This window comes from Baudoinia panamericana, assembly GCF_000338955.1.
Source record: "Baudoinia panamericana UAMH 10762 unplaced genomic scaffold BAUCOscaffold_12, whole genome shotgun sequence".
Taxonomy (NCBI): Eukaryota; Fungi; Ascomycota; class Dothideomycetes; order Mycosphaerellales; family Teratosphaeriaceae; genus Baudoinia; species Baudoinia panamericana.
Window position 1 is genome coordinate 103085 of NW_006911268.1, and position 21871 is coordinate 124955.

General features: G+C 55.2%; 10 protein-coding genes across 10 annotated transcripts; 6 read left to right on the top strand and 4 right to left on the bottom strand.

The window, feature by feature from the left end:
- Positions 1-779: 779 nt before the first annotated feature.
- BAUCODRAFT_37489 (uncharacterized protein) lies at positions 780-1179 on the bottom strand. Its single transcript, XM_007681579.1, has one exon. The coding sequence runs from the start codon at positions 1129-1131 to the stop codon at positions 889-891; it is 243 nt and encodes an 80-aa protein (XP_007679769.1). The 5' UTR covers positions 1132-1179; the 3' UTR covers positions 780-888.
- A 1510-nt stretch (positions 1180-2689) lies between these two features.
- On the bottom strand, positions 2690-3798 carry BAUCODRAFT_95723 (uncharacterized protein). Its single transcript, XM_007681828.1, has 2 exons — positions 3722-3798; positions 2690-3658 (listed from the first exon to the last, which is right to left on the bottom strand). The coding sequence occupies exons 1-2, from the start codon at positions 3750-3752 to the stop codon at positions 2979-2981; spliced, it is 711 nt and encodes a 236-aa protein (XP_007680018.1). The 5' UTR covers positions 3753-3798; the 3' UTR covers positions 2690-2978.
- A 365-nt stretch (positions 3799-4163) lies between these two features.
- On the top strand, positions 4164-5655 carry BAUCODRAFT_77579 (uncharacterized protein; the record flags this gene model as incomplete). Its single annotated transcript, XM_007681791.1, has 6 exons — positions 4164-4184; positions 4242-4273; positions 4341-4467; positions 4520-4767; positions 4829-5379; positions 5444-5655. 6 exons carry the CDS (start codon positions 4164-4166, stop codon positions 5653-5655), a joined length of 1191 nt encoding a protein of 396 aa, XP_007679981.1.
- Positions 5656-5786: 131 nt separating this feature from the next.
- Positions 5787-6954, bottom strand: BAUCODRAFT_255016 (uncharacterized protein). Its single transcript, XM_007681829.1, has one exon. It carries the CDS (start codon positions 6914-6916, stop codon positions 5918-5920), a length of 999 nt encoding a protein of 332 aa, XP_007680019.1. The 5' UTR covers positions 6917-6954; the 3' UTR covers positions 5787-5917.
- A 169-nt stretch (positions 6955-7123) lies between these two features.
- Positions 7124-7651, top strand: BAUCODRAFT_76630 (uncharacterized protein; the record flags this gene model as incomplete). The annotated part of the gene is made up of 2 exons (XM_007681724.1): positions 7124-7392; positions 7453-7651. The coding sequence occupies 2 exons, from the start codon at positions 7124-7126 to the stop codon at positions 7649-7651; spliced, it is 468 nt and encodes a 155-aa protein (XP_007679914.1).
- Positions 7652-7743: 92 nt separating this feature from the next.
- BAUCODRAFT_255288 (uncharacterized protein) lies at positions 7744-9086 on the top strand. The gene is made up of 3 exons (XM_007681830.1): positions 7744-7804; positions 7879-8860; positions 8931-9086. The coding sequence occupies exon 2, from the start codon at positions 7910-7912 to the stop codon at positions 8732-8734; it is 825 nt and encodes a 274-aa protein (XP_007680020.1). The 5' UTR covers positions 7744-7804; positions 7879-7909; the 3' UTR covers positions 8735-8860; positions 8931-9086.
- A 281-nt stretch (positions 9087-9367) lies between these two features.
- BAUCODRAFT_77563 (uncharacterized protein) lies at positions 9368-11166 on the bottom strand (the record flags this gene model as incomplete). The annotated part of the gene is made up of 3 exons (XM_007681789.1): positions 9368-9727; positions 9838-10076; positions 10143-11166. Coding segments are annotated over 3 exons (1623 nt in total), but the record flags the coding sequence as incomplete, so codon positions are not given.
- Positions 11167-12033: 867 nt separating this feature from the next.
- On the top strand, positions 12034-12746 carry BAUCODRAFT_255306 (uncharacterized protein). Its single transcript, XM_007681831.1, has 2 exons — positions 12034-12302; positions 12416-12746. Exons 1-2 carry the CDS (start codon positions 12172-12174, stop codon positions 12531-12533), a joined length of 249 nt encoding a protein of 82 aa, XP_007680021.1. The 5' UTR covers positions 12034-12171; the 3' UTR covers positions 12534-12746.
- A 1936-nt stretch (positions 12747-14682) lies between these two features.
- BAUCODRAFT_255325 (uncharacterized protein) lies at positions 14683-18932 on the top strand. Its single transcript, XM_007681832.1, has 2 exons — positions 14683-14816; positions 14868-18932. The coding sequence occupies exon 2, from the start codon at positions 14943-14945 to the stop codon at positions 18687-18689; it is 3747 nt and encodes a 1248-aa protein (XP_007680022.1). The 5' UTR covers positions 14683-14816; positions 14868-14942; the 3' UTR covers positions 18690-18932.
- Positions 18933-19310: 378 nt separating this feature from the next.
- On the top strand, positions 19311-20771 carry BAUCODRAFT_76924 (uncharacterized protein; the record flags this gene model as incomplete). The annotated part of the gene is made up of 3 exons (XM_007681740.1): positions 19311-19576; positions 19655-20084; positions 20199-20771. 3 exons carry the CDS (start codon positions 19311-19313, stop codon positions 20769-20771), a joined length of 1269 nt encoding a protein of 422 aa, XP_007679930.1.
- Between the last annotated feature and the right edge of the window lie 1100 nt (positions 20772-21871).

Sequence of the window (21871 nt, forward strand, 5' to 3'; positions counted from 1 at the left end):
CTACTATCCGCCGTACACAGCGGTCGCCTTGGCTCCGAACGCTCCGCTACCATACCATCCATCTCATCCGCAAGCACACGCACAGTCCTCTTCCAAGCTACAGCGCCCCCCGAAAGTCTACCATGAGTACGCCTGTGAGCGTTGCGGCAATAGCCTGTCGCGATCAGATTCGGGCACCTTGGAAAAACATCTGCAGACCTGTCGATCCCTCGGCAATAGTTCACCCCCTTCCAAGGATCCGGCTCTCGCAACCCGCTTGGTTCTCTTCGAGTGCTCTGGCTGCTACTACCTCTCCCCAAATCCTCGACAAGCGATGCTCCACAATAAGGAACATCATCAACCAGCCTGCTCAGTCAACCAACTGAACTTACCTTGCAAGACCCGGTTCACCAGTTGCTTCAATGACAGAATCTTCTCGAAAGCTTCGGAGTACGTACGGTGGTGTATTGGCAGTGAATGCCGCGCTTTACGCGCCACGCTGAAAGTGTGCGATCATCGGCAGAGGCTTCGTACCTTGTTACAGGAAGGCATGGATCCTGGTGAGAAGCACTCCGGCATGCATAAGGCCGTTGTGCAATGGTGCAACGACCACAATCTCCCAAGCAATGCCTGGACGAATGTCACACGCCTTCCCATTGATCCGCTGACTGCCATGGAGATGGCTGATCGATTGGAGTGGGGTCTTGTTGTTGCTGACGAGGCTGCACGGCAGCGCGCCGCTCTGGTTTACGGATTGGATGCGCTCATATCAACTCCAGAGACTGAAAAGGCCCTAACCTCTCTTGGCTTCACCAGTATACCAGAGTTTCTGGACACAGTGCTGACTCCGCTACTCGCGCTGGACCACGTATTGCAGACTCAGCAACCTGCTCGTGTGTCCACTCACCCTCACATGACCCGAGGAGTAAGCGAAGGCTCGCCGTTAATGCGGCCACTCGAGGCGAAGGGACTGCCCGCCAAGGCCAGGGTACCCGGTGGCTGTGACCGACCACGGCGGTGTACTCCTGCTGCGCCTTCTGATGTTACCGTGAAGCAGTATGAGCGGACCGAAGACGTGCCGTATGGTACTCTCGGCAAGCTTGTCCAAGGATCCAACTCAAACAATCGTCCAGAGTTTTCCGACTTCTCCATTTCGGATGGCTATTACTCCGCACCAGCCACTAACAACAATGGAGCTCTCCCGTCAGCGTCGATAGCCTCTTATACTCCTGACGAAGTAAATCATTCACAAGGCATGATGTCGAACCATCAACGCCAAGATCCCGGCGCTAGGTCACGAACGCAACTATGGCACGGAACGAATGCAAACCATGGCGTCCCCTCGAAGCCTCCACATGCTCCGCTGCATAATGACACCAGCATTTCTGGAGACATTCAAACGCCTCCGGAGACCACAGGTGCGTTCAAGTGGGTTATGGATGAGATGGATCACGAGTATGCTCGTCACGGCTCTTCGCCACCTTTACAGGACAGCGAGCATGGGCCCGCTCGCTACCAACCAGCTCCGATGGGAGCCATATCCACACCTCTTGGCGCGGTGTACTTTCCCACTAATGCCAAGAGACCTCCCTCGTTGGGCAGCGTCACCCATGCGGAGGGAGACGCACGCGCTACAGCAGATCATCGAAGGAGGTACACCCCTACAAGGATTGCGTATCAGCACCGAGCGATGCAACAAGAGCAGCGCTCGCCGCAGCATGCGAGACCTATCACACAGCTACTAGCTTCGGCATCGGATGCATCGGCCTCCATCAGCGACGCCACCCTTGTTGCGCTCTTCGGCCCAGAGAACGAGCGTGCGGAGCTGGCGCCCGAACTGAACACCACCGCACCCTTGGCCCCGGAAGAGCTTTCGGAGACACCCAAGGAGAAAGCGAAGAAGCTGTTGGGTACGGTTCTTAATGTTGGCAAAAGAACAGAACGTGCAGCTATACCACTACCCAGCATACCTGACGACGAGTTACATGTCTCAAGCGAACCGGGAATCGAGATGCTGACCGTTCGCAAGGGCGTGGGCAGTGCCGGCGTGCCCAAAATCTCAATTCCTGCAGTTGTTCAGCATACAATAACGCCGCCTACCGCCTCGCCAATGACGACTGACGATCCAAGCACAATCAATATGCTACAGCCATCGGGAATGTCTGGACTCGGCTTAATGATGGCACAAACCACTATGACTTCCCCAGCACCCGAGATCATCCGAATGGCGGGCGTGCGGGATACTATCTTGGGCAGCTTCGGTAAATATGACATGCACAAGGCGTCCCAACATCAACCACGACAGTTAGAGGAGCCAACAGCACCGGCACACGACGAACAGCAAATATATGACAAGCTATCGCGGCGACGGGAGAAGCGACGCGGCATGGTGTTCAAAGAGGGCTTCATGAGTTACTTCCAGCGAGCACATGACGAGCGACAGGGCATCGTAACCGAAGATCCGCAGCTGTACTCTTATTTCTCCTCTGACAGCGAGGATGACGACTAACGGCTCGAAGCCTACGACGGCACGAACCTTAACGTGTCGACGTCTACTTTTCATTTTGGATATTTTGTTCTGATTTGTACTTTTAACGGGCACCTGAGGTGCATCTGTAAAGGGGGAATCTGGCTGATCCTTGCACGAACGGCCAAATACAGCGACGCCAATGTACTTGCTTAAGGAGCGTGGATTATGAGTGGAAGCATTAGCGGGCGTTTCATGAGCGTTTGGCGGGCTGACGTGATACCCCTGTACAATACGACAGCGTTTGCTTTGAGCAGTGTAACAATGCTTGTGTAGTGATACATCAGTGTAGAAAAGGAAGCGTAAAGAAGGAGGTCGGTTTCAATTGGTTGTGGGTTGTGGTAACATGTGCTTGACCAAGTGGCAACTTCTTTCCACGAAGCAATACTGGCACTGCTGGTTATAGAGCACATTCAACGAATCAGATTTGGTACGGCCATTAGGTTGTATCAGAAAGTAGGCGACGAACCCTTCATGTGCCTTTTGCTTGTAACCGCTCGTCGACCAGCCTCTGCACCATCTTCTCCAGCATCGCGCCACCACTACCCTGACTCCCCTCAAAGTACGCCGCCACACTCTTCTCAACATACTTCCCCACCATATCCACCTCCACATTGACATCCTCACCCTTCCGCTTCTTGCCCATCACCACCTTCTCCTGCGTATACGCAATAAGCATCACCTCCCACCACCCCTCCTCATCATCATTCACCGCCGTCACGGTCAAGGAAGCCCCATCTAGCGTGACATATCCTTTCTCCACGATATAACGCAGCACGGCCTTCTCCCTCGGCTGCAACCGGAACGTAATCGCGTTCCCATCCTCTCTAGTCTCCGCGATCGTGGCGATAGTGTCCACATGACCCTGTACGAAGTGCCCGCCCATGCGCGTACTGGCGCTCACGGCTCGCTCGAGGTTGACTCGACTACCCTCCTTCAGCGAGCCGAGATTCGTTCTCCGCAGCGTTTCAGGCGAAACGCCGACCTTGAACTCATTCTTGCCGAATTCGGTCACGGTAAGGCAAGTGCCGTTGATGCTTATGCTGTCGCCCAAGTGGCAATCGTCCAGAATTGCGGCGCAGTCGGAGATGGTCAGGGAGGTGCCTCCGCCGCCGCTGGAGGAGTCATCGTGCTGGATGAGGTGGGAGACGGCTGGTCGATGATGGCGTCAGCGCGGTGGCGGACTTGGAGGTGGAGGAGTTGGGCGCGACGTACTGCCTATCGTTTCAACGATGCCCGTGAACATCTCGTCGCTATGCAGAAGTGCGGCGATTGTTGTATTGGAAGAGGTGCGGTTGTGCAGTGGATCTGCATCATGCGGCGCCGAGGACCGAGGCGAGCGAGGTCGGCTGGTTGAGCCGAGCATTTGGAAGGGCATTGAACAACAGCGTTCTCTGCATACATAACATTGCAAGCCACTGAAGCGTAGGCCGTAGATCATGCGGCATCGATGGAGACATAGTTGCTTTTAGCCAGTCTTCACAGAGTAGCCGTCTAAAAGCCTTTAGCAGATATGTTCACCACAACGGCAAGCTCACGAGTAGTGAGGCATGCAGTCTACGCCGTCTCACGCCCACAGAAACGATGTCTCGCCACGCCGGTCAATGGCAATGTAGACACATCGAAGTTGCCTCTGGCGGGCATCAAAGTACTGGACATGACGAGAGTGCTCGCTGGTGTGCGTACCGTCGATCAACGATCCGTAGTTGGCATTTTTCACTTACAACTAGCGTAGCCATATTGCACGCAGATACTGGGCGATTTAGGGTACGAGCAATGTGTACGGCATCGACCGGTCGACGAACGCATCTGGTTTCTAGCTGATCACTACCAGAGCTGAGATCATCAAGATCGAACATCCTACCCGCGGCGACGACACTCGAGCTTGGGGACCACCATATGCTTCATATACCGAACAGAGTGGCAAACAAGGCTCTGGCGAGAGTGCTTACTTCCTAGCCGTAGGTGACCTCCCATTTCGATCACCTTTCGACACTAAGTAACCTTCGTTAGGTCAACCGCAACAAAAAATCCCTAGGCCTATCCTTTCAACACAAGTCCGGCGTCAAGATCCTCCACAAGCTAGCGAAAGACTGTGATGTCCTCGTGGAGAACTACCTTCCAGGCGCTCTCAAAAAGTACGGCATGGACTACCAGAGCGTGGCAAAAGTCAATCCAGGCCTCATCTACGCAAGCATCACCGGCTATGGCCAGACAGGACCGTACAGCAATCGCGCCGGCTACGATGTCATGGTCGAGGCGTAAGCACACCGTCATTCTCCCTATTCTTGCTGTCATAGCCGAAGCTCATAGTTTTCACAGCGAAATGGGCCTAATGCACATAACAGGCCACCGTGACGGCCCTCCCGCCAAGGTCGGCGTAGCAATCACCGACCTGACAACCGGCCTCTACACCTCCAACTCCGTCATGGCCGCCCTCCTCGCCCGCGCCAAAACCGGTCGCGGCCAGCACCTCGACGTCTCCCTCGCAGACTGCCAGATCGCTTCTCTCGCTAACATAGCCTCCTCCTGCCTCATCTCCGGCAAACCGGACTCAGGCCGCTGGGGTACTGCTCACCCTTCCATTGTGCCGTACAAAGGTTTCAAAACCAGTGACGGTGACATCATGTTGGGAGGCGGGAACGACCGGTTGTACGGCGTCATGTGCGAGCGGTTGGGGAAGAAGGAGTGGATTTCTGATCCACGGTTCCTGACGAATGCGGATCGGGTGAAGAACCGGGATGAGCTGGAGAGATTAGTGGAGGAGGTAACGAGTACGAAGACGACGCAGGAGTGGTTGGAGGTGTTGGAGGGGAGCGGGATGCCGTATGCGGCTATCAATGATGTGAAGGCGACGTTGGAGCACGAGCATAGTCAGTATCCCAACTCGCCAGCATGGTTGAGGGTGTGATGTGCATGACTGACGTTTGCGCGTAGCGAAAGCGAGAAACATGGTCACCGAGATCGACCATCCGTCTTGCGGGCCGGTGAAGCTGTTGAGTCCGCCTGTCAAGTTTTCCGACTCCACGCCGAGTATCCGCACCCCGCCGCCGACGCTGGGACAGCATACGGAGGAGATTCTGGGGGAGATGTTGGGGATGAGTGGGAGTGAGGTGGAGCGGTTGAGGAGTGAAGGTGTTGTAGCGTGATATTCCGATCGAGCTTGCCCTCACTTCCAGCCCTACACAGCAGGCAGGCGTATGAGCTGCTTGGGGGGGTCGATAACATCCCATGACCACGAATTGTGCTTTGGGAAGCGTGTAGTAAACGTCAACTTCCTACTGGGTCGGGAGATTTATAATGTGCTAACAGGGCTGACAGATGTATGCCGCCGTAGACCATGCCTTTGAAAAGACCTACCTTGACCATTATGATGCTAAATGCCTGCCCATGTCGTCGCTCATTCATTCATTACTCATCCATCTGCCAATGATACTCCAACTCCTCCCGATCCTTCCGCTTATTCCTCGCAGCAAACCACTTCCTCTCAAACCCATTCCCGCGATCCACACCATCCCACCTCCACCCGGGACGAACGCCATACCGATTCGGCTCGAAAGCGCCCTGGTACGTCTTACCCCCTCCCTTGCTCTTCCCACCACTACCACCAGTCTTACTACTCTTCTTACTCTCAATCAACCGCGCCATAGGATCATTCCACCTCTCCCGCTCCTTCAGCTCATCATTCAACTTAGCATCATCCGCATACCTCGCCACACCCATCACCTTCGCATCTTCCAACTCCCTCTTCCTCTCCTCCTTCTCCCTCCGTTGCACATCGCCCTTCCGACTCTCAAGTTCCTCCGCCTTCTTCCGCTCCTCTTCCTCAGCCTTCACCCGCAACTCCGCCCGCTTCATAGCAACATTGATAATCCGCCCGCTCGCATCACGGTAGATGGTCTCCTTTGCTTTGCCATCCGGATCCAACCCTTCCTCCTTCATCCGTTTGCGCTCAGCTTTCTCCTTCCGCCTCAGCGCCGCAGTCACTTGCTCCGCCGTCTGCAAGCCGGCCGAGGCGCCTGACGCCATGGTCGGGCCATCGTACTCCTCGCCATCCTCTCCTACAATCGCAGGTGCATCTTCGTCCTGGGCCGCACGTTTCGCGGAGTCTGCTCGTGCGTCTGCGAGAATGGCATCGGCGGCTGCTTGTTCGGCGTTCGTAGGTGCGGCGGTGCCGACTTTAAGCCATTTCGATTTCTTGGTCGGTTTGTTCAGACCGCTGGCAAGGGTGCCGTTTATGAGTATTGGGGCGTCGTCATCCTCGTCGTTCTCGCCTTTGGGTTTGGTCCAGTCGTTGGGATCGTCTTCAGCTATTGTTAGGCCGTTGCTTACGTCTTTCCGTTTGCGCTTTTTGGATGACTTTTGATCTGTCGAGAGGTATCTGCTGGCGAGGTAGTCGGCGAGAGGCATGTTGGCGTAATTGAATAGTAAAACATGGGATGAAGTTGTGGACCTTGACCTGGAACATAGCGTCATGTGATGCGGAAGTGCCCGCGACGCGCTAATGACACGCTTTATGCACCCTAGTGACTCAATCTCGCGAGCTAAGAGCAACCGCAACATTGACCGCGTAATGCGAATGCACTCAGCACTCACAGCTCGAGGCGTACAGCAGACATGCCAGTGGATAAGGCGGCCTTGCGGCGCTCGGACGAGGCAAAGGCGTGGTTCTCCGCCGTGTACCGTGCAGTGCAGGGAATACCGCCCGGCAGAGTCACTTCATACGGACATATAGCACTATTGTTGGGCTACCCTGAACGACCGCGGCAAGTGGGCGTCTGTCTCAAGCACCTCCCGTCCGCAAGTGACCAGCCTGATGCTCGCTACAACGGTGACACCGTTCCGTGGCAGCGTGTGGTCAATGCTAAAGGGACTATCAGTCCGAGGTAGGCTCGGAATCAATGCAGGTTCGCGGTTACGAATACACCTCTGATATGACAATGCAGAGGTAGTGGCACCGCAAGACAAGAAGCAGCGCTCGTCCAGGAAGGCGTGGAAGTCGGCCGCGGTAATTTAGGCGAGCGAACTGTTGACTTTGGCACCTATGGCTGGTTCCCTGCGCGTTTGCCGAGCCAGGGAGGCGGTGACTTATTAGATGAAGACGATGAGGATGATGGTGAGAATGGAGAGGGCGATGGCACATGATGCTCCTTGTCGCTCTCTGGTTCAGTATTCCGAAGGGTCGGCGGTCGGTGCGAGTGGGCGTGAGTGAGAGAGTCGTACCTGCCTTGGCCCACTTGCGCGCCTTCCGTATTCGACATATTCACGCCGTTCGTCCGTTTGACAATGACTTGACTGGTACGTACGCCAGCCTCAAGTATTCGCAAAATTCCTCACCGAAGCACCAACTCACATCACCGGCCGGTTAATAGCAGGAACCAGGAACTACAACTCCGGCTCATCATGGCGGCCTGCGACAAGGTCCTCCAAACATACGAGCTACTCGAGAACATCCTGCTCCATCTGCCACTATACGACATCCTTCACTCGCAAGCTGTCTGCACAGAATGGCGGGCAGTGACTGGGCGATCGCGTACAATACGCAGAGTACTACGCTTCGACGTGCTGGATGAAGAAACCTTCGCGCAACACGTGCTCTTGGACCATCCTCCAATTGCAAATGGGCGAGCCAAAGCTGCACGACAGTGGCGGGCCGCCTCAGGCCATGTTATGCATCCCCTCCGCGCCCCCATCTTGAACCCATTGCTTATTCGAGCCGGCATTGTTACCGAAACTCTCCCACTCGGGCCACGGGCATCTACTGTAGCCAGTTCCGCCGCCCACAAGAAGGAGTTTGCGCACCTCAAAGACGGTCTACTACCAGACGTAGACTGGGTGCAGATGCAGGCCTTCCAGCCGAGAGTGAATCAGATCCGCCTTCGTAGGTATTGCTCATACTGGCATTTGAGAGGGGGCTGGGCGCTGCAGGTGACTGCGGAGAATGGCATACGGGTGGGCGACCTCCTCCGTTCCATCTCCAAAGACAGTGCAGCGCACAATGATCACTGCCCTGAAGCGCATGCTGACTACGAGACCGCAATCTATATCGGCTCCCTTCACGCCAATGCTAATGCGGAGATCACTGGATGGGAGCTGCTACGAGAGACGGGCGCAGTACGGACAACGCTGTATACGGACGACGCTAACGGGTCGGCTTTCATTGGGATGTCGGGCAAACAAGCGATGGCGGAGTGGATGGCGCGTGGAGGATCGATAGTACGCGACTGAGACAGAAAACGCCCCCTGATCAGTTCGTAGTACAATGGCGGTCTGTACACCCTTGCGCTGTAACCGTTGTTCTAGTGATACAGCGCGGGCTCGCGGAGGACTGCGCGATGCACCTGGGACTAAGCTGTGAGGATGCCTGAACTGTCCACCACAGCTCTCAGTACACAGGCTGACTGCGACGACGAGCGGACAATAGCAGCAGCCAGGCAGACTTGTGCTTGAACTTATACGGCAACGGGCTCTCTCAAGTGTCTCACACTCCACATATCACTCTCCGCTCAACTCTCTTTGGTGCTGATCGTGCCTTGCTCGTAACCACCCAGCCATCTTCGATCTGCACCATCTACATTGATGAGGTCAGGCAAGCGAGCGAAACGGAAGCGAGGGTGTATCGTAGGGAGATCGAGCTACTATGGAGAAAGCATAGAAAACGGTTTGGGTAGCATCCACTGACGAAGTGAAGTCGTACATACATTTGCATGACCGAGTCTAAACTTCAGGTCCTACACTGTCCGCTGCTCGCAGCTACGATTGACCTTCCGGAAACGCGCCCGCACTCCAACGAGGGCGGCGGATTTTCTATTGCGATGAATACCGGAAGAGGTTGATCAGTCCCAAAGATGCTGGAGAACTCTACAACCGCGCCCTAATATCAGACCCTACTCGCTCCTCCATCGCCACAGCATCCCGCTTCGCCCACTCCCGCATAACCTTTCTCTGGATCTTTCCAGATGCCAACTTAGGCACTTCGTCCACAAACGCCACGCCCCCAACAAGATTCTTATGCTTGGCAACTCGGCTCTTCATCCACTGCTGAATCTCTTTCTCGCCGAGCTTGCCTTGCGCGTGCTCCTTCAACGCTACGTACGCTCTCGGCCATTCTTCGCCGTGAAGGGTGATACCCACCACGGCAGCGTCGGCGATATCGTCGTGCTCGAGGAGGACGGCCTCAAGTTCCGCTGGTGCGACTTGAAGCGCGTTTACCTTTATGAGCTGTGGGCAGACATTAGCAAGCGTCGTCCGCCATTACCCGGGAGTGGTAGACGTACCTCCTTCTTCCGGTCCACGATCCAGAAGAAACCCTCTCTGTTGACAATAGCGACGTCACCAGTCTTCAGCCAACCATCAGAAGTCAGACTCTCCTTCGTCGCCGCCTCGTTCTTGAAATATCGCAGACAGACGTTCGGGGCGCGAATATACATCTCACCTGGGCTGTCGTAACCGACTTCCTTGCCGTCGTCATCGAGAAGCTTGCATTCAGTGCTCGGGAGCAACTCCCCGACTGTCCCGGTATCGGAAGGATATCGCTGAATTATCGAGCCGCAGGTTACTTCTGTCATACCTGCAGCGCAACAATGACAGTTAGCGAATGTCATTCCAAAGCAAACGCTTTCCGAGTGATGCTTACCCCAGCCTTGACAGACGGTCACATTGAACCGTTTGGAGATCTGATTCTGCAGTTCCCGCGACAGAGGTGCGGCTCCGCAGAGGATATGCTGAAGGCTCCGCAGGTCATACTTCGCCGTCTCCGGGCGCTTCTCGAGCATAATCAGTATTGGTGGAGCGACTTGTAAGTGGGTGATCTTGTGGTCTTGGATGACCTGGAGAAAGTCCGTATACACAAACTGCTTCATCACGAAGACTGGAATGTTCGTTTTCGTCGCCATGAGGTTTACATAAAGCTGTCCGTATGCGTGATAAAGCGGCAGGAAGCCCACCCATCTCTCCTTCGGTCTCTCGCCCGCATTAACATTGAGATCCGGCCACCGAACTGCAATGGTCTGCTCAAGGTTCGCTATTAAATTGTGATGGGAGACACAGACGCCTTTGGGAAGACCAGTTGTGCCGGAACTGTAGTTGATCGTTGCAACGGTATTGACAGCTTCTTCGCCCCGTAGCTTCTTCCATTCATATGACTCTGCATCTTCTGCAGAGGCAACCATCTCACGCCAGTCCCTCACGCCATCTAGAGGCGCACATGGCTTGTCATCGAACTGAAATATCCGCTCCTTTGGCAGACACGCTTCCTTCGCCGCGGCAACAGCGTTCTTGATCATCGTAGGATGTGCAAGGATGCATACTGCACCAGTGTTCTTCAGCTGATGGGTCACTTCCGGCACGGTATAAATGGGGTTAGCAGCGCTGAACGCTCGGCTGCTGCCAACGATTCCGAGATAAGCTACGGGCACCCAGATACTGTTTGGCGTGTAGATCATCACGATATCGCCTTGTTGCACGCCGAGCCTGTCGAGGCCGAGTGCGAGTCGTTTCACCCATGACAACAGCTGCCGCGGGCTCAAATGGAGCTGTGGGTTTGCGGCGTCGTACCAGACTGGTTCGTCGGAGACTGGCTTGCCTTCGGGGAATAGGTGAGTGAGAATGTCAACCTTCGGGATGTCAATGTCGGGAAGTGAAGACCGAATAATCATATCGCGGCTGTGAGTAGTCTTCGCTTAAGTGGCCCACGACGTATGAGATAGCAAGACCAACGATAACAGCAGCAATGGGATGTGTGAAATGCTCTGTACTTCACCACACCGTACAATGTGATTTAGACGACCTTCAAAATCGTTTGCAGATGATAGTAAAACAACAGATGACACAGCAGCGTCTCAAACTCGCTATGGCCGAGGTAGAGACAGAAGAAGGCATGTCAGGCACAAACCCTCCAGATGTGGAGAGGCGAAGGAGTGCAGCAGACAGGCGGGGTCTGCGACGTTAACCGAAGCTTGATGGGCTTTGGCCCAGACCATTGTCTTCGGGGAATAAGAGGCAACTCCTGGTGGAGAGCGCAGAGCCGCAAAATGGTAAACTGCGAGGTGGGGCTGCAGCTCCTCCGCCTCGATAGCAGGTGGAAGAAGACTAGAGGTTCGGCTATTTCTGGATGATTTGCCGCTTGGAGCACAATCACCTGATCTATATGGCTCGAGCGCCGCTTCCCCGCAGCTCCTCCACGTTTCGCTACCCCAGTCCGAACGCCGAGCTAACCGTCTTCAGTGATCAGCGCTGCTCCCTCCTCCAACCGCATCCAACCACATCCGCTTCCTTGCGGTACGTATCACTACTTCGATACTCCAGACCCTGACTGCCTGCAAGCAGACAAGTATTGAGTGCCAGTCTGAGACGCATATGAGCGGGGAAGGTTGTGAATTGCGCGGCATGGGGCGCGGGTCACACTGGCAACTGTTAAGGGCCTGCCATTCCTCCTTGCTGCTCCTCTTTCCTTTTCTTTTCCTGCGAAGCTAGCTGCCAACTGGGCTGACCCTCTCTACTCTGCCATACCCGCCATATCCGCCATATCCTGCACGTGCGAACAGCTCGATTAAGATCAACTACTCAGTTATCGATACCACTCAAACACTACTCCAAGTCAACATGAACCAGACGCTTTATCGCGGCGCTGCGGTGTACGCAAGTGTGAGCGCCTTCGGCGCAGCATGGATGTGCTTCGCGCTTCCGGTACAGCACAACAGGATCGGTCCGTTCAACTACCATCGCCTGCTCAAGGTTGCTCGCCGTGTGCCATGGCAGCGTCTACCAAAACTACCCAAAGCGTTGTAATCACTGGGTGAGTCACACTTTCTCTCTGTCGTCCGTCGCACCAGTCACCATATGCTATCATGGCGCTCACGGCCGTGGATAACATCAAAAGGCCGTTCACCTCAGCTGACATTACAATAGCGCTGCCAGTGGCATGGGCTTGGCCATTGCTCAGGTCCGTGCAAGTCGTGGAGGTTGGCGCCTGCGTCTCCTCGACCGTACTCCATCCTTCGAAGCGACCATATCCGATCTCTTATAAGAACATTATGAACAATTTGTTACGCTGTCGCATCGACTCTCGAGAACGTCTCGAAGCTTATGATCGGCTCGATCCCGTATTCGTCAAACGCTAGTATCGTCCCAAGATCCATGTAGCACAGCCGACAACGGACATGCACCACCTTCCAACTGGACGAACGTCGACATCGACCTGGAGGGCGTTGCCAACACCATCTGGCTTGGTCAGCATTACTTCAGACAGTCAATCTAAGCGACAAACAGGATCCAGTCGTGGCGGCAACCGACGGGGCAGACTACCGATGCGTAGTCAGTCCTAATTGTTGTGCACTCAAGCATGGCGAGCCCACCTTCAAGTCATCCGTCGCACCGCTCTACTATAACCACACTGAAATCAACACGTCTATTATGCCACATGTTTTGCCACAATGAAGACGAACCTACTCGATGCTAGTGCTTGGCGAACATTGGATGACGCTGCTTTGTACTCATCGAGGAGAGAGTGGAAGCTGTGGTCATACTCATGATGGCTATGACGTTGGCGGTGCAGCAGAAGGCGTTGATACTACAGGTGCTTATGAAGTCGTTTGGAAGCACTTCTACGGACCTCAACCGGTGTTCTGTAATAGCCTCATAGCGAAGTAGATGCTAGCTAGGAAGGGTACGTCGTACAACAAGACATCAACATAACATCCTACTCTACCGTCGGCCTTGACCATCCATACTCGTGATCATGAAGACTTTGGACTCAAGTTGACATCGTCCTCATCCAAAGCCATAAACACTCACAAGTCGTCGAGCGGACATACAACGAGGCGAGACAGATTTAGGCATTCCCGCCATTCCAACTCGCACTCATGACATGAAATGCGCGGTCGGTTGCCCATCCTCATGCTTCTTACGCCCCCCTGTAGCTGACAGCGTAACAATGCCAAGCTCTTTAGCTTTCGCATACATTTCAGAATCGAATATCGAATGCGTCGACTGCAACGAAGCCGTCCGAATGCACAAAAGTCTGACGACAAGATCGTCTTCTCCGAGTGGCGACACACTGTCATAAGAGTGGCGAGCTCTCTGGGCAATAGATTGTGCAAGATGCGATTGAATAGCTCTAACGTTGCCAGTACCTCCTGAGAAGCTTGACCGCTTGCCTGCGTCGCCAGGGTTCAGGGCTAGAGTACGCCGGCAAGAAGTGCACAATGCGAAGGAGGTTCAGCGTTTGGTAATGCTCAATGCTTACCGGAGCGGTAGACGTTTGTTGATATGATCACGGTTCGTATGGACCCAGGTAGGCATGCGAAACGCCATCGAAACCGGACGGCCAAAGCCACTGTGGGTACATGCACGGCTGCCAGTCAGCCGCTGCTGGTGCACGTGGGTCGTTGCACCATAACACGTAAATACATGGAGTCAGTCAAGCAAATGGTTAAGGGGTTTGGTGCTTTGGATCGAAGGCTGCAAAACACGGCGTGAACTCTTGCGTGTTCACCATCCCAGGCCCGCTCGGCAGCCTGAGCCACCATGTTTCTTCGTTTATTGGTTCGGTTACCTGCATTGTCCGCGGCTCCATTGTTGTCACCCACGGTCACTAGCATCCCCGTTGCCGTTTTCGAGAGTCGTATGAAGAGCAGCAGCTCATCCACATTTGGAAGACGAGCTTCATAGAGATCGTGCGGTCAATTTGAAAGGCAGACAAGCAGCAAGGCGCCCTTAAAGAAAAAGGATACAATATTGACAACCATGTCGCAACGCGTTGTTGTGAGACATGTTACTCTGCCTGCCGGCTGTCCGAGACCGGACAGTATTGTGGCATGCAGTTCCATTGCGCTCGACACATCAGCACGGGAGATGCTTACCATGTTCGATCTGGGCCCGAGCAGCTGGGACTGTTGTCCCGACCTGAAAATACCATTATCGAGCGCAACTGAGAGACTACGAAATATTTGCAACAATCGCTGACGTCCAGAGTCGTAGCCTGTATGCGTAGCAGCAGAGTCCGCCGGCTCGTTTAATGTACATGTACGTGAAACAGGAGGCCATCTAAACTCAGCCACATGGTCGAGGCTTGATGAAGCGTTTTAGCCAATCGCGCACGCAAGCTTTCATTGAGAAGCTTTGACTCCATCTGTACCCCAGATCTGCTCGCAGGGGTTGTTGACGTGACTAGGTTTCGGATGTCATCTCGTTCGAGCCCCTTACGAGTGGCCCGAGGGCAACATGAAGCTTCCATACGCTAGATATCCGCTTTGACAGCCATTCTACAGTGTCGTCTGGATAGAGTATCGTTTCTAATGGATATATTGTTGTAGGTTTCAGGAGTTCGCGAATGGTGCAGAGGGTAATAGGGAAAGAACAGTAGGCCTACCGTGAGAGCGAAGTATAATTTAGCATACGCAACACAAGGACGCATATTATATTAAGGTACCAAAGAATGCCTCTCAGCACACTCGGCGTAGTGTCAGCAATCACACCCTCGGTGATAGAAACATACTTCTCCCACTACCTCAACCGCGCACCGCTCAAGCAGAAGCCGACCGCGCATATATCTTACCACGAGGGCCTGCGCCTCATCCGGGAGTTTCTGGACTATTCCTCCAAGCATACAGTCGAGGACCTACAACAGTTCACCTCACAATGGGTGCCCGCACCAACCTGGGTGCGGACGTACAACAACGAGATCGCGCCGCAGTTTCTGGAACGAGCAGCAAGGGTGATACGGTCACAGCTCGGTCCCAATGGCATCGAGAAGGTCGGTGGCGGTACGTGGTGGCAATGGCGACGGCCGGAGAGTCCGCTCAAAGCGGAGTGGATCGAGATGAAGAAGGACTTCAATGAGCGCAAGCGGGCAGGGACGAAGTGTGACAGATGCATACTGTATGTGCACGGCGGAGCGTATTACTTTGGCTCAGTGGACGAGCATCGCTACCAGATGCAGCGGCATGCGCGGAAGTTAAAGGCCAGAGTGCTCGCACCGAGGTATAGGGTGGCACCGCAGTTTCCGTTCCCTTGCGGGCTGATGGACTGCATTGCAACGTACTTCTATCTGCTCGAACACTTCCGACCTCAGCAGATACTGATCATGGGCGACTCTGCCGGAGCTGCAATGGTGGTGAGCTTGCTGGTCGTTCTGCGAGACCAAGGCTGTGCGTTACCAGCAGGCACGGTACTGCTTAGTCCGTGGGTTGACTTGACACATTCGTTCCCGTCATGCGCCGGAGATGGTGCCGGCGATTACATCCCACCGCATGGCTTTCACCATCTACCATCAATGGCCTGGCCTCCGCCGCCGATAGACTCGGACAAGCGGCTACAAGGTCTGAAGGAGAAGTGGAATGAGCGACATGAAGGTGCGGTGGAGCTACCGGCAACGGCAGGGCTTGGTCTGAAGAGCATCAACAACAGGCCTAACGACGAGGACGCCGAATCGATGCCGAAAAAGAAGAGCTCGCTCGACAACCCGTTGCCAGGCTTCGGTGAAAGCTTGACTCTTGCAGTGGATGGCAAAGTTGTCGAGATAAAGGAACAGATCCAGCTCTATGCGCCTAACGATCTGCTCACGCACCCACTCGTCTCACCGGTCCAGCAGCCTTCGCTTGGCGGCCTCCCACCAATGCTGATACAAGTTGGCGGCGCAGAACTGGTTCGCGACGAACAGATCTACCTTGCGCACAAAGCCGCAAATCCCAAGGCTTTCCCTCCCGCAGACGCCGTGCTGGACGAGTATGACCCTAGACGAGAAATCCTGAACCGCTATCCGCCCACAGACGTGCAGTTGCAGGTGTGGGAAGACCTGTGCCACGTGCCGCATACGCTGTCCTTCACGCGGCCCGCAAAGTACATGTACCGTTCCGTTGCGCAGTTTGGCGCATGGGCCTTGGCGCATGCGCAGCAGAAAGGCATTGATATACAGGACGACGATGCCATCTCCGTCATCTCTTCCGGGCCTGAAGATGACGGCGAGGATACGAAGGACTCTGCTAACAAGCTGAAGCGGAAGAAGACGAAGACGAAAGCTAGTCCGGTTGACGATCCAGGCAAAGAGGTAGGTGCCGTAGGCCACGCGGGCGATCCTATTCCGCCCTTCAGGGATCACATGATCCGGCAGCGGGTCACTCGCCACGGTGTCATCTACCCAATGGTGCCACAGGCCGAGATTGCATGTCTCGCCTTGGATCCAGCAACTATCGGTGCCATCAAACCTGGTCCAGTCCGTAAATGGCTCGCTAAGAAGACCGAGAATCACACTCGGTACGCTAATGAGGAGAAGAAATTGCAGAAGAAGCGCGCCAAAGAGGTCGCGTTAGGATATGATGAGATCCCTGGCGAGTCGCCTCCACTGACGGCTCTGGTGCGTAGAAGGCGGAAGGGTATTGTGCCGGAGGAGAAGAAGCGTGGGCGGAGCTGGGGTCTCGCGATGTGGAGTGGCTGGGGTAGCTCCCACGATGAGAGCACGCTGGAACGGGAGGAGAAGATGGAGAAGGAGGCTGAGTCGCGAGCGAGGACTTCGGCGCTACCGGATGCGAAGGCTGAGACTGCATTAACGGGAGGTGACCAACCAGGCGGAGACCCAGACGGAACGGCGAAGGAGAAGGTGTTGAGGAAGCAGCGACGGACCAGTACTACGAGTGTGTTCTCTAATGCCCGGTCGCAACGGGAGGTTGCGCGGGAGAGGCCGCGGAGCCCTTACCGACAAGTCACTGATACTGGACAAGCTGGGCCCCGCATCTCACCTAGTATCCGGTCAGGCAGTTTCATGTCCGACGACGGGCTAATACCGACGGACAGATCGATGAACGGCAATATCCCTACCACGGGCTCGCTGGCGCCACAGAGTTTGCAAGTTCCAGGAAGCCAGAACACGTATCTCGAGCCAGGCGGAAGTCGGCCACACAACAATATCAGCGCATATCCTTTTAAGCTGAAGCAGACGGGTCACAGTAATCCCAGCGTTGCCACCTTGGATAGCAATGAGACTCGGATGCCGTCGTCGCAAGTGTCGATGAATGGCGAAGGGTCGAGCATAGCGCCTGTGGAAATGCCGACACCAGCGAACGAGCACGCCATGCCCAATGAGCTTGAGCCACAGGAGAAGGAGGCGGAGCCCGTGTCTGCCATCACGCCGACGATATATGGGCCCGCGGCAGGCTTCCCTGGCGTGCGCATAGCTCAGGCGGAAGAGGAGATAAGTCCAGTCGAAGAGCCGGCCACTATTTCACCTGTCGCGCCTTCTTTCCGAAGCCACGGCGCGGTGTTCGATAACAGGTCGTCTGTATTGGGCAAGATCGGGGCGGATGGTATGCCGCTGCAACCATTCCCGGGCCGGAAAGCGAAGAAGCCCATGACGGTCCCTTCACCTCTTGCGGCGGCCTTGCCTGAGAACACAGTGCCACCCAGTACTTCTACGGATGAAACTCCGCCGTCACCCATCGCGCCGGAAGAGCAAGGACATTCGTCCAAAACGTCCAAGCTTAAGCTACGCACACAGCCCGATGGCCTATTCACCACACCACCCAATACCGACGGCGCCGTGGACGGCGTTGATGGGTCACCCGTAACACCCATCGACAACGACAAACCCGTTCCATTCAAGATCCGCAACCCAGTCTACGACCCAAGAGCAGGCGTCTCGCCAACAGGTGCCAGCTCAACAAGTCCATCCGAAAAAGCATCACCAGACATGACGGCGTTGACGAAGCCAGGCGAAGCGACAGATGCGACCAAAGCCGCGCCGTTCAAGCTACGACATACCGTCTACGACCCGAGTGCTGGGTTCGGAGCGGCGGAATACACCCAACCACCGCACATGCCCGCCGTGGCGCATGCATCAAGGACGCCGTCGCCGAAACTGTCACACGCGGAGGAAGTCGCCAACCGCGCCATGACGCCCATCGACCTGCCGCCCAACGCGAATGTGGTCATCCCGACGGTGGTGGCGCGGAGGCCGATGGCGTTGCGGCAGCAGACTCCGCCGCAGATTCCGGTCAAGGATCCGGCGAGGAGCACGACGCCGGTGGGTGGTGGTGGGATCATGGATCGGAAGAGGAGTAAGGAGTTGTTAAAGGCTGAGTCGGCGGCGACGGAGAAGGAAGCGCCGGTGACTAAGTTTGGCGCTCCTCCGGTAATCGGGGATTTGTCCTTTGAGCGCGGGGGGTTCGATTTCGAGGATACGCGGGTGTAGGAAGTTTGGACGGACTAATGGCTGTTGTTGGAGCGTGCTGCATTGATGGTAGGGGAAAGTGTAGGGTGTTGTATAGTGGTTTAGTTGGATTGGGTTCCTGTAAGAAAGCATACCTTACATCCGCCGGGGACTCTTGTTCCCAGCGTGGCGTCTTGTAACCACCTATGGTTACCAAAGAAGCACGCCTGGTATATACTCAATATGCACATTGATACTAACCTACTCACCCTGCGGACCACGAGGCTTCGGAAGCTCGGCTGCATGCGTCAGCCACGTTGTTGATCGTCATCGTGCATTGTCCGTCTTTCAATGGTGAGACAAGCACGTGGGGCTTGAGACATCGCTGCGGCGGAGTGGATACGTCGAGATAGCAGTCTATAGCAATCATAACCCAGACTGTTGTTGTTGTTATTGTAAACCTTCTGTTCATACTCGACTCGATTACCTCAGGCTCCGATCTCTGGTCTTCGACACCCTCTCGAAGCAACGATCCAACAGACGGGCAACCAGTCATTGATCAACCCGTGGAAGCTCCGCCTGGAAAGGCACACCACAATGGCCCACAACGCCGGCAACGCTGGTAGCAGCGACAGGAACGATATTCTACTATCTGTACACAACATGGAATCACCAGAAAGTCGAACGGCGAAGCAGAAAGCTCAAGCACCACGACCGCGATGGGTGCTGCATCTGCAAGCAACCATGTGGCGCTTCCTGATGGGCCTGGGCATGCTATTTCACAAACTCGCGCCGCCACGACCACCGAAACCGAGCTTCACCCGGCAAATACCAACAACCATTTCCGGCACAAAGGGCACAGTGACGCTGTACTTCTACGTGCCGAGAGACTACGCGACGCAGAAGCAGCTGTGGATGGACAAGCCAAAGTTCCGGGACGAGATCGAGGAGCAGGATGAAGAGGATCTCACGACCAAGTCGAAGAGGAGGGTCAGCATGGCGTTGAGCACCGTCAACCAGCACATCCGGCGACGAAGCATGAGTGGGCGGAGGTGGGGTGGTTACGCGGTGGTCATCAACTTCCACGGCGGAGGCTTCACGCTTGGCACTGCGACGGACGATGCGAGATGGTGCGGCACAGTTGTGGATGAGTGCAATGCGGTGGTGGTGAGCGTCGACTACCGTCTGGCGCCCGAGTGCCCATTTCCGACTGCTGTCGAAGACGGCGTGGATGCTGTTCTATGGATGCATGAGCACGCAGCAGAACTCGGCATTGACCGGGAGAAGATTGCCATCTCCGGTTTTTCTTCTGGTGGCAATATGGCTTTCACTGTACCCCTCAGGTTGTACGACGAGCAGACGGGCTTTCTCCGCGACGAGCCGGAAGCCAATCCCACAGAATCCACTCCCCAGCAAGGCCAACGATCCAAAAGACACGTCCAGCCATCTGCCTCGAGCAGTACTACACAAGTCGCACCAGACAACGGCAACATCGAAGTCCTCGACCCAGCCGACTCGCCACCGCCAACCGTAACACCCACTCCAGCCAAGAAACCCAACACCACCGTCACCAAATCCCGCGACATCCCCGACGTCCACATCCGCGCCATAATCCCCTGGTACCCCTCCCTAGATTACACCCGCACCCGCGAACAGCGCCGCGCAACCACCCTCCGCAAGGACCAAGAACTCCCCGCCCTCTTCACCGACCTCTTCGACGAATCCTACCTGCACCCCCCTCACACCATCGAACTCGACTCCCCCTACCTCAGCCCGGGCGTAGCGCCCACCGCACTACTCAAAAACGCCCTACCCGACGAAATCATAATGAATACGTGCGAGTGGGACATGCTACTCGACGAGGGCGAGGCGTTCCGGAAACGCTTGACGAGTGAACCGTTGAACAAACATGTCAACTATCATTTGATCGAGGGCGTGCCGCATGGCTGGGACAAGGCGCCGAATCCGTGGAAGCCTACTCCTGGAGTTCGGGAGCATTATTTGAGGGTGTGTAAGGAGATGAGGAGGGTGTTTGGCCCGCAGCCGGGGGTGGATTTGAGGGAGCATCCGACCAAGGCGGGGCCGAGCGCGGCGCCGAGGGGGAGTATATCTGTTGTTAGGTGAACTTTGAACTTTCGCGTGCAAGCGACTTGCAGTGTTGGAATTAGCGGGTGTACGGGCGTTCGAAATACTGTAAATCTATATCTGGACGAGATGTATGAACGATCAGTGAGTTGTGGCACTATGTGGTATTCTCACATGCATGTCATGTCCAGATGAATGGACTCGAGCTCTCACGGCTTAAAACCTTTATGCTGCTGGAGCTAGTATTGAATGCCTTGCAAGGCCATGGTCATCCATCTAGAGTGTCGTCTCAAGGTGCGCTTGGAAGGCCGTTGTAGGGTATTCGCACATTTCGGCTGATTTTAGCTCCTCCGTGAGGCTTTCCTGCAAGGTGCGACAGAGGTCAGAAACAATGTATCGCATACCAACACTTTTGTCTGTCACTTTAGCAATGAAGGATAATGTCCGCAGCTTCACTCCATGGCTTCTCAATTGTCTTGTCAGTGGCATAGAGGAGACAAATCACAAGGGAGGAAGATTGGCTAGCGGGACGATGGCGAACCCGCGCCGTTGGCTGCCAAACAACGTGGTCCCATCTGATCGGTTCTCGGCATCTATTGATGATAAGATCTTGTGCTTTCGTAGATCAAGTCCTCGTTGGTCACCCAATCAGTCTTGGCGCTGATGGGCTAGCCTATGTACCCTCCACTTCCAACAACGCTACTGACTCGCTTGCAGCAAATGCAAAGAGCCTAAGATACTCTCCGTCTTCCGATTGGTTCTATCGCAACAGAGCTATAGCGCGAAGGAAAGAGAAGCTCACAGCGTGCTCTTGGCACAATGCTTGTCACGACTGAAGAGGAATACCCTTCGGTAACTGAAGTACCTCGCTGAGTTACACCGCCATACATTTAATCGCCCTGCGTGAGCACCGACCTGTCCTGGTCACACTGCATCCCCCGGTGCCATCGGTTGAGTTCTTTGTTCGACGAACCCCGCCATCTACTGCATTGAGGCAAATCGGCACAAGCGGCAGCAGTATCCACGACACATGTGGAGCCAAACATCATCGTAGAAGCTGCAACGGCTGACATGGCTTGCGTTAGAGTGCCGATTACGACGACCGAGTCGCCCAGGTTGCGACAACCAGTTTGAGGGCT

Excerpts from the sequence above, each read along its gene's own strand:
- BAUCODRAFT_255306 (XM_007681831.1), top strand. The coding sequence starts at position 12,172 with ATGGATGTGCTTCGCGCTTCCGGTACAGCACAACAGGATCGGTCCGTT. Across the intron at positions 12,303-12,415 it reads CAAAGCGTTGTAATCACTGG|CGCTGCCAGTGGCATGGGCT; the intron begins GTGAGTCACACT and ends ACATTACAATAG.
- BAUCODRAFT_255325 (XM_007681832.1), top strand. The coding sequence starts at position 14,943 with ATGCCTCTCAGCACACTCGGCGTAGTGTCAGCAATCACACCCTCGGTG.
- BAUCODRAFT_255288 (XM_007681830.1), top strand. The coding sequence starts at position 7,910 with ATGGCGGCCTGCGACAAGGTCCTCCAAACATACGAGCTACTCGAGAAC.
- BAUCODRAFT_37489 (XM_007681579.1), bottom strand. The coding sequence starts at position 1,131 with ATGGAGAAGTCGGAAAACTCTGGACGATTGTTTGAGTTGGATCCTTGG.
- BAUCODRAFT_95723 (XM_007681828.1), bottom strand. The coding sequence starts at position 3,752 with ATGTTCACGGGCATCGTTGAAACGATAGGCA. Across the intron at positions 3,659-3,721 it reads CATCGTTGAAACGATAGGCA|CCGTCTCCCACCTCATCCAG; the intron begins GTACGTCGCGCC and ends ATCATCGACCAG.
- BAUCODRAFT_255016 (XM_007681829.1), bottom strand. The coding sequence starts at position 6,916 with ATGCCTCTCGCCGACTACCTCGCCAGCAGATACCTCTCGACAGATCAA.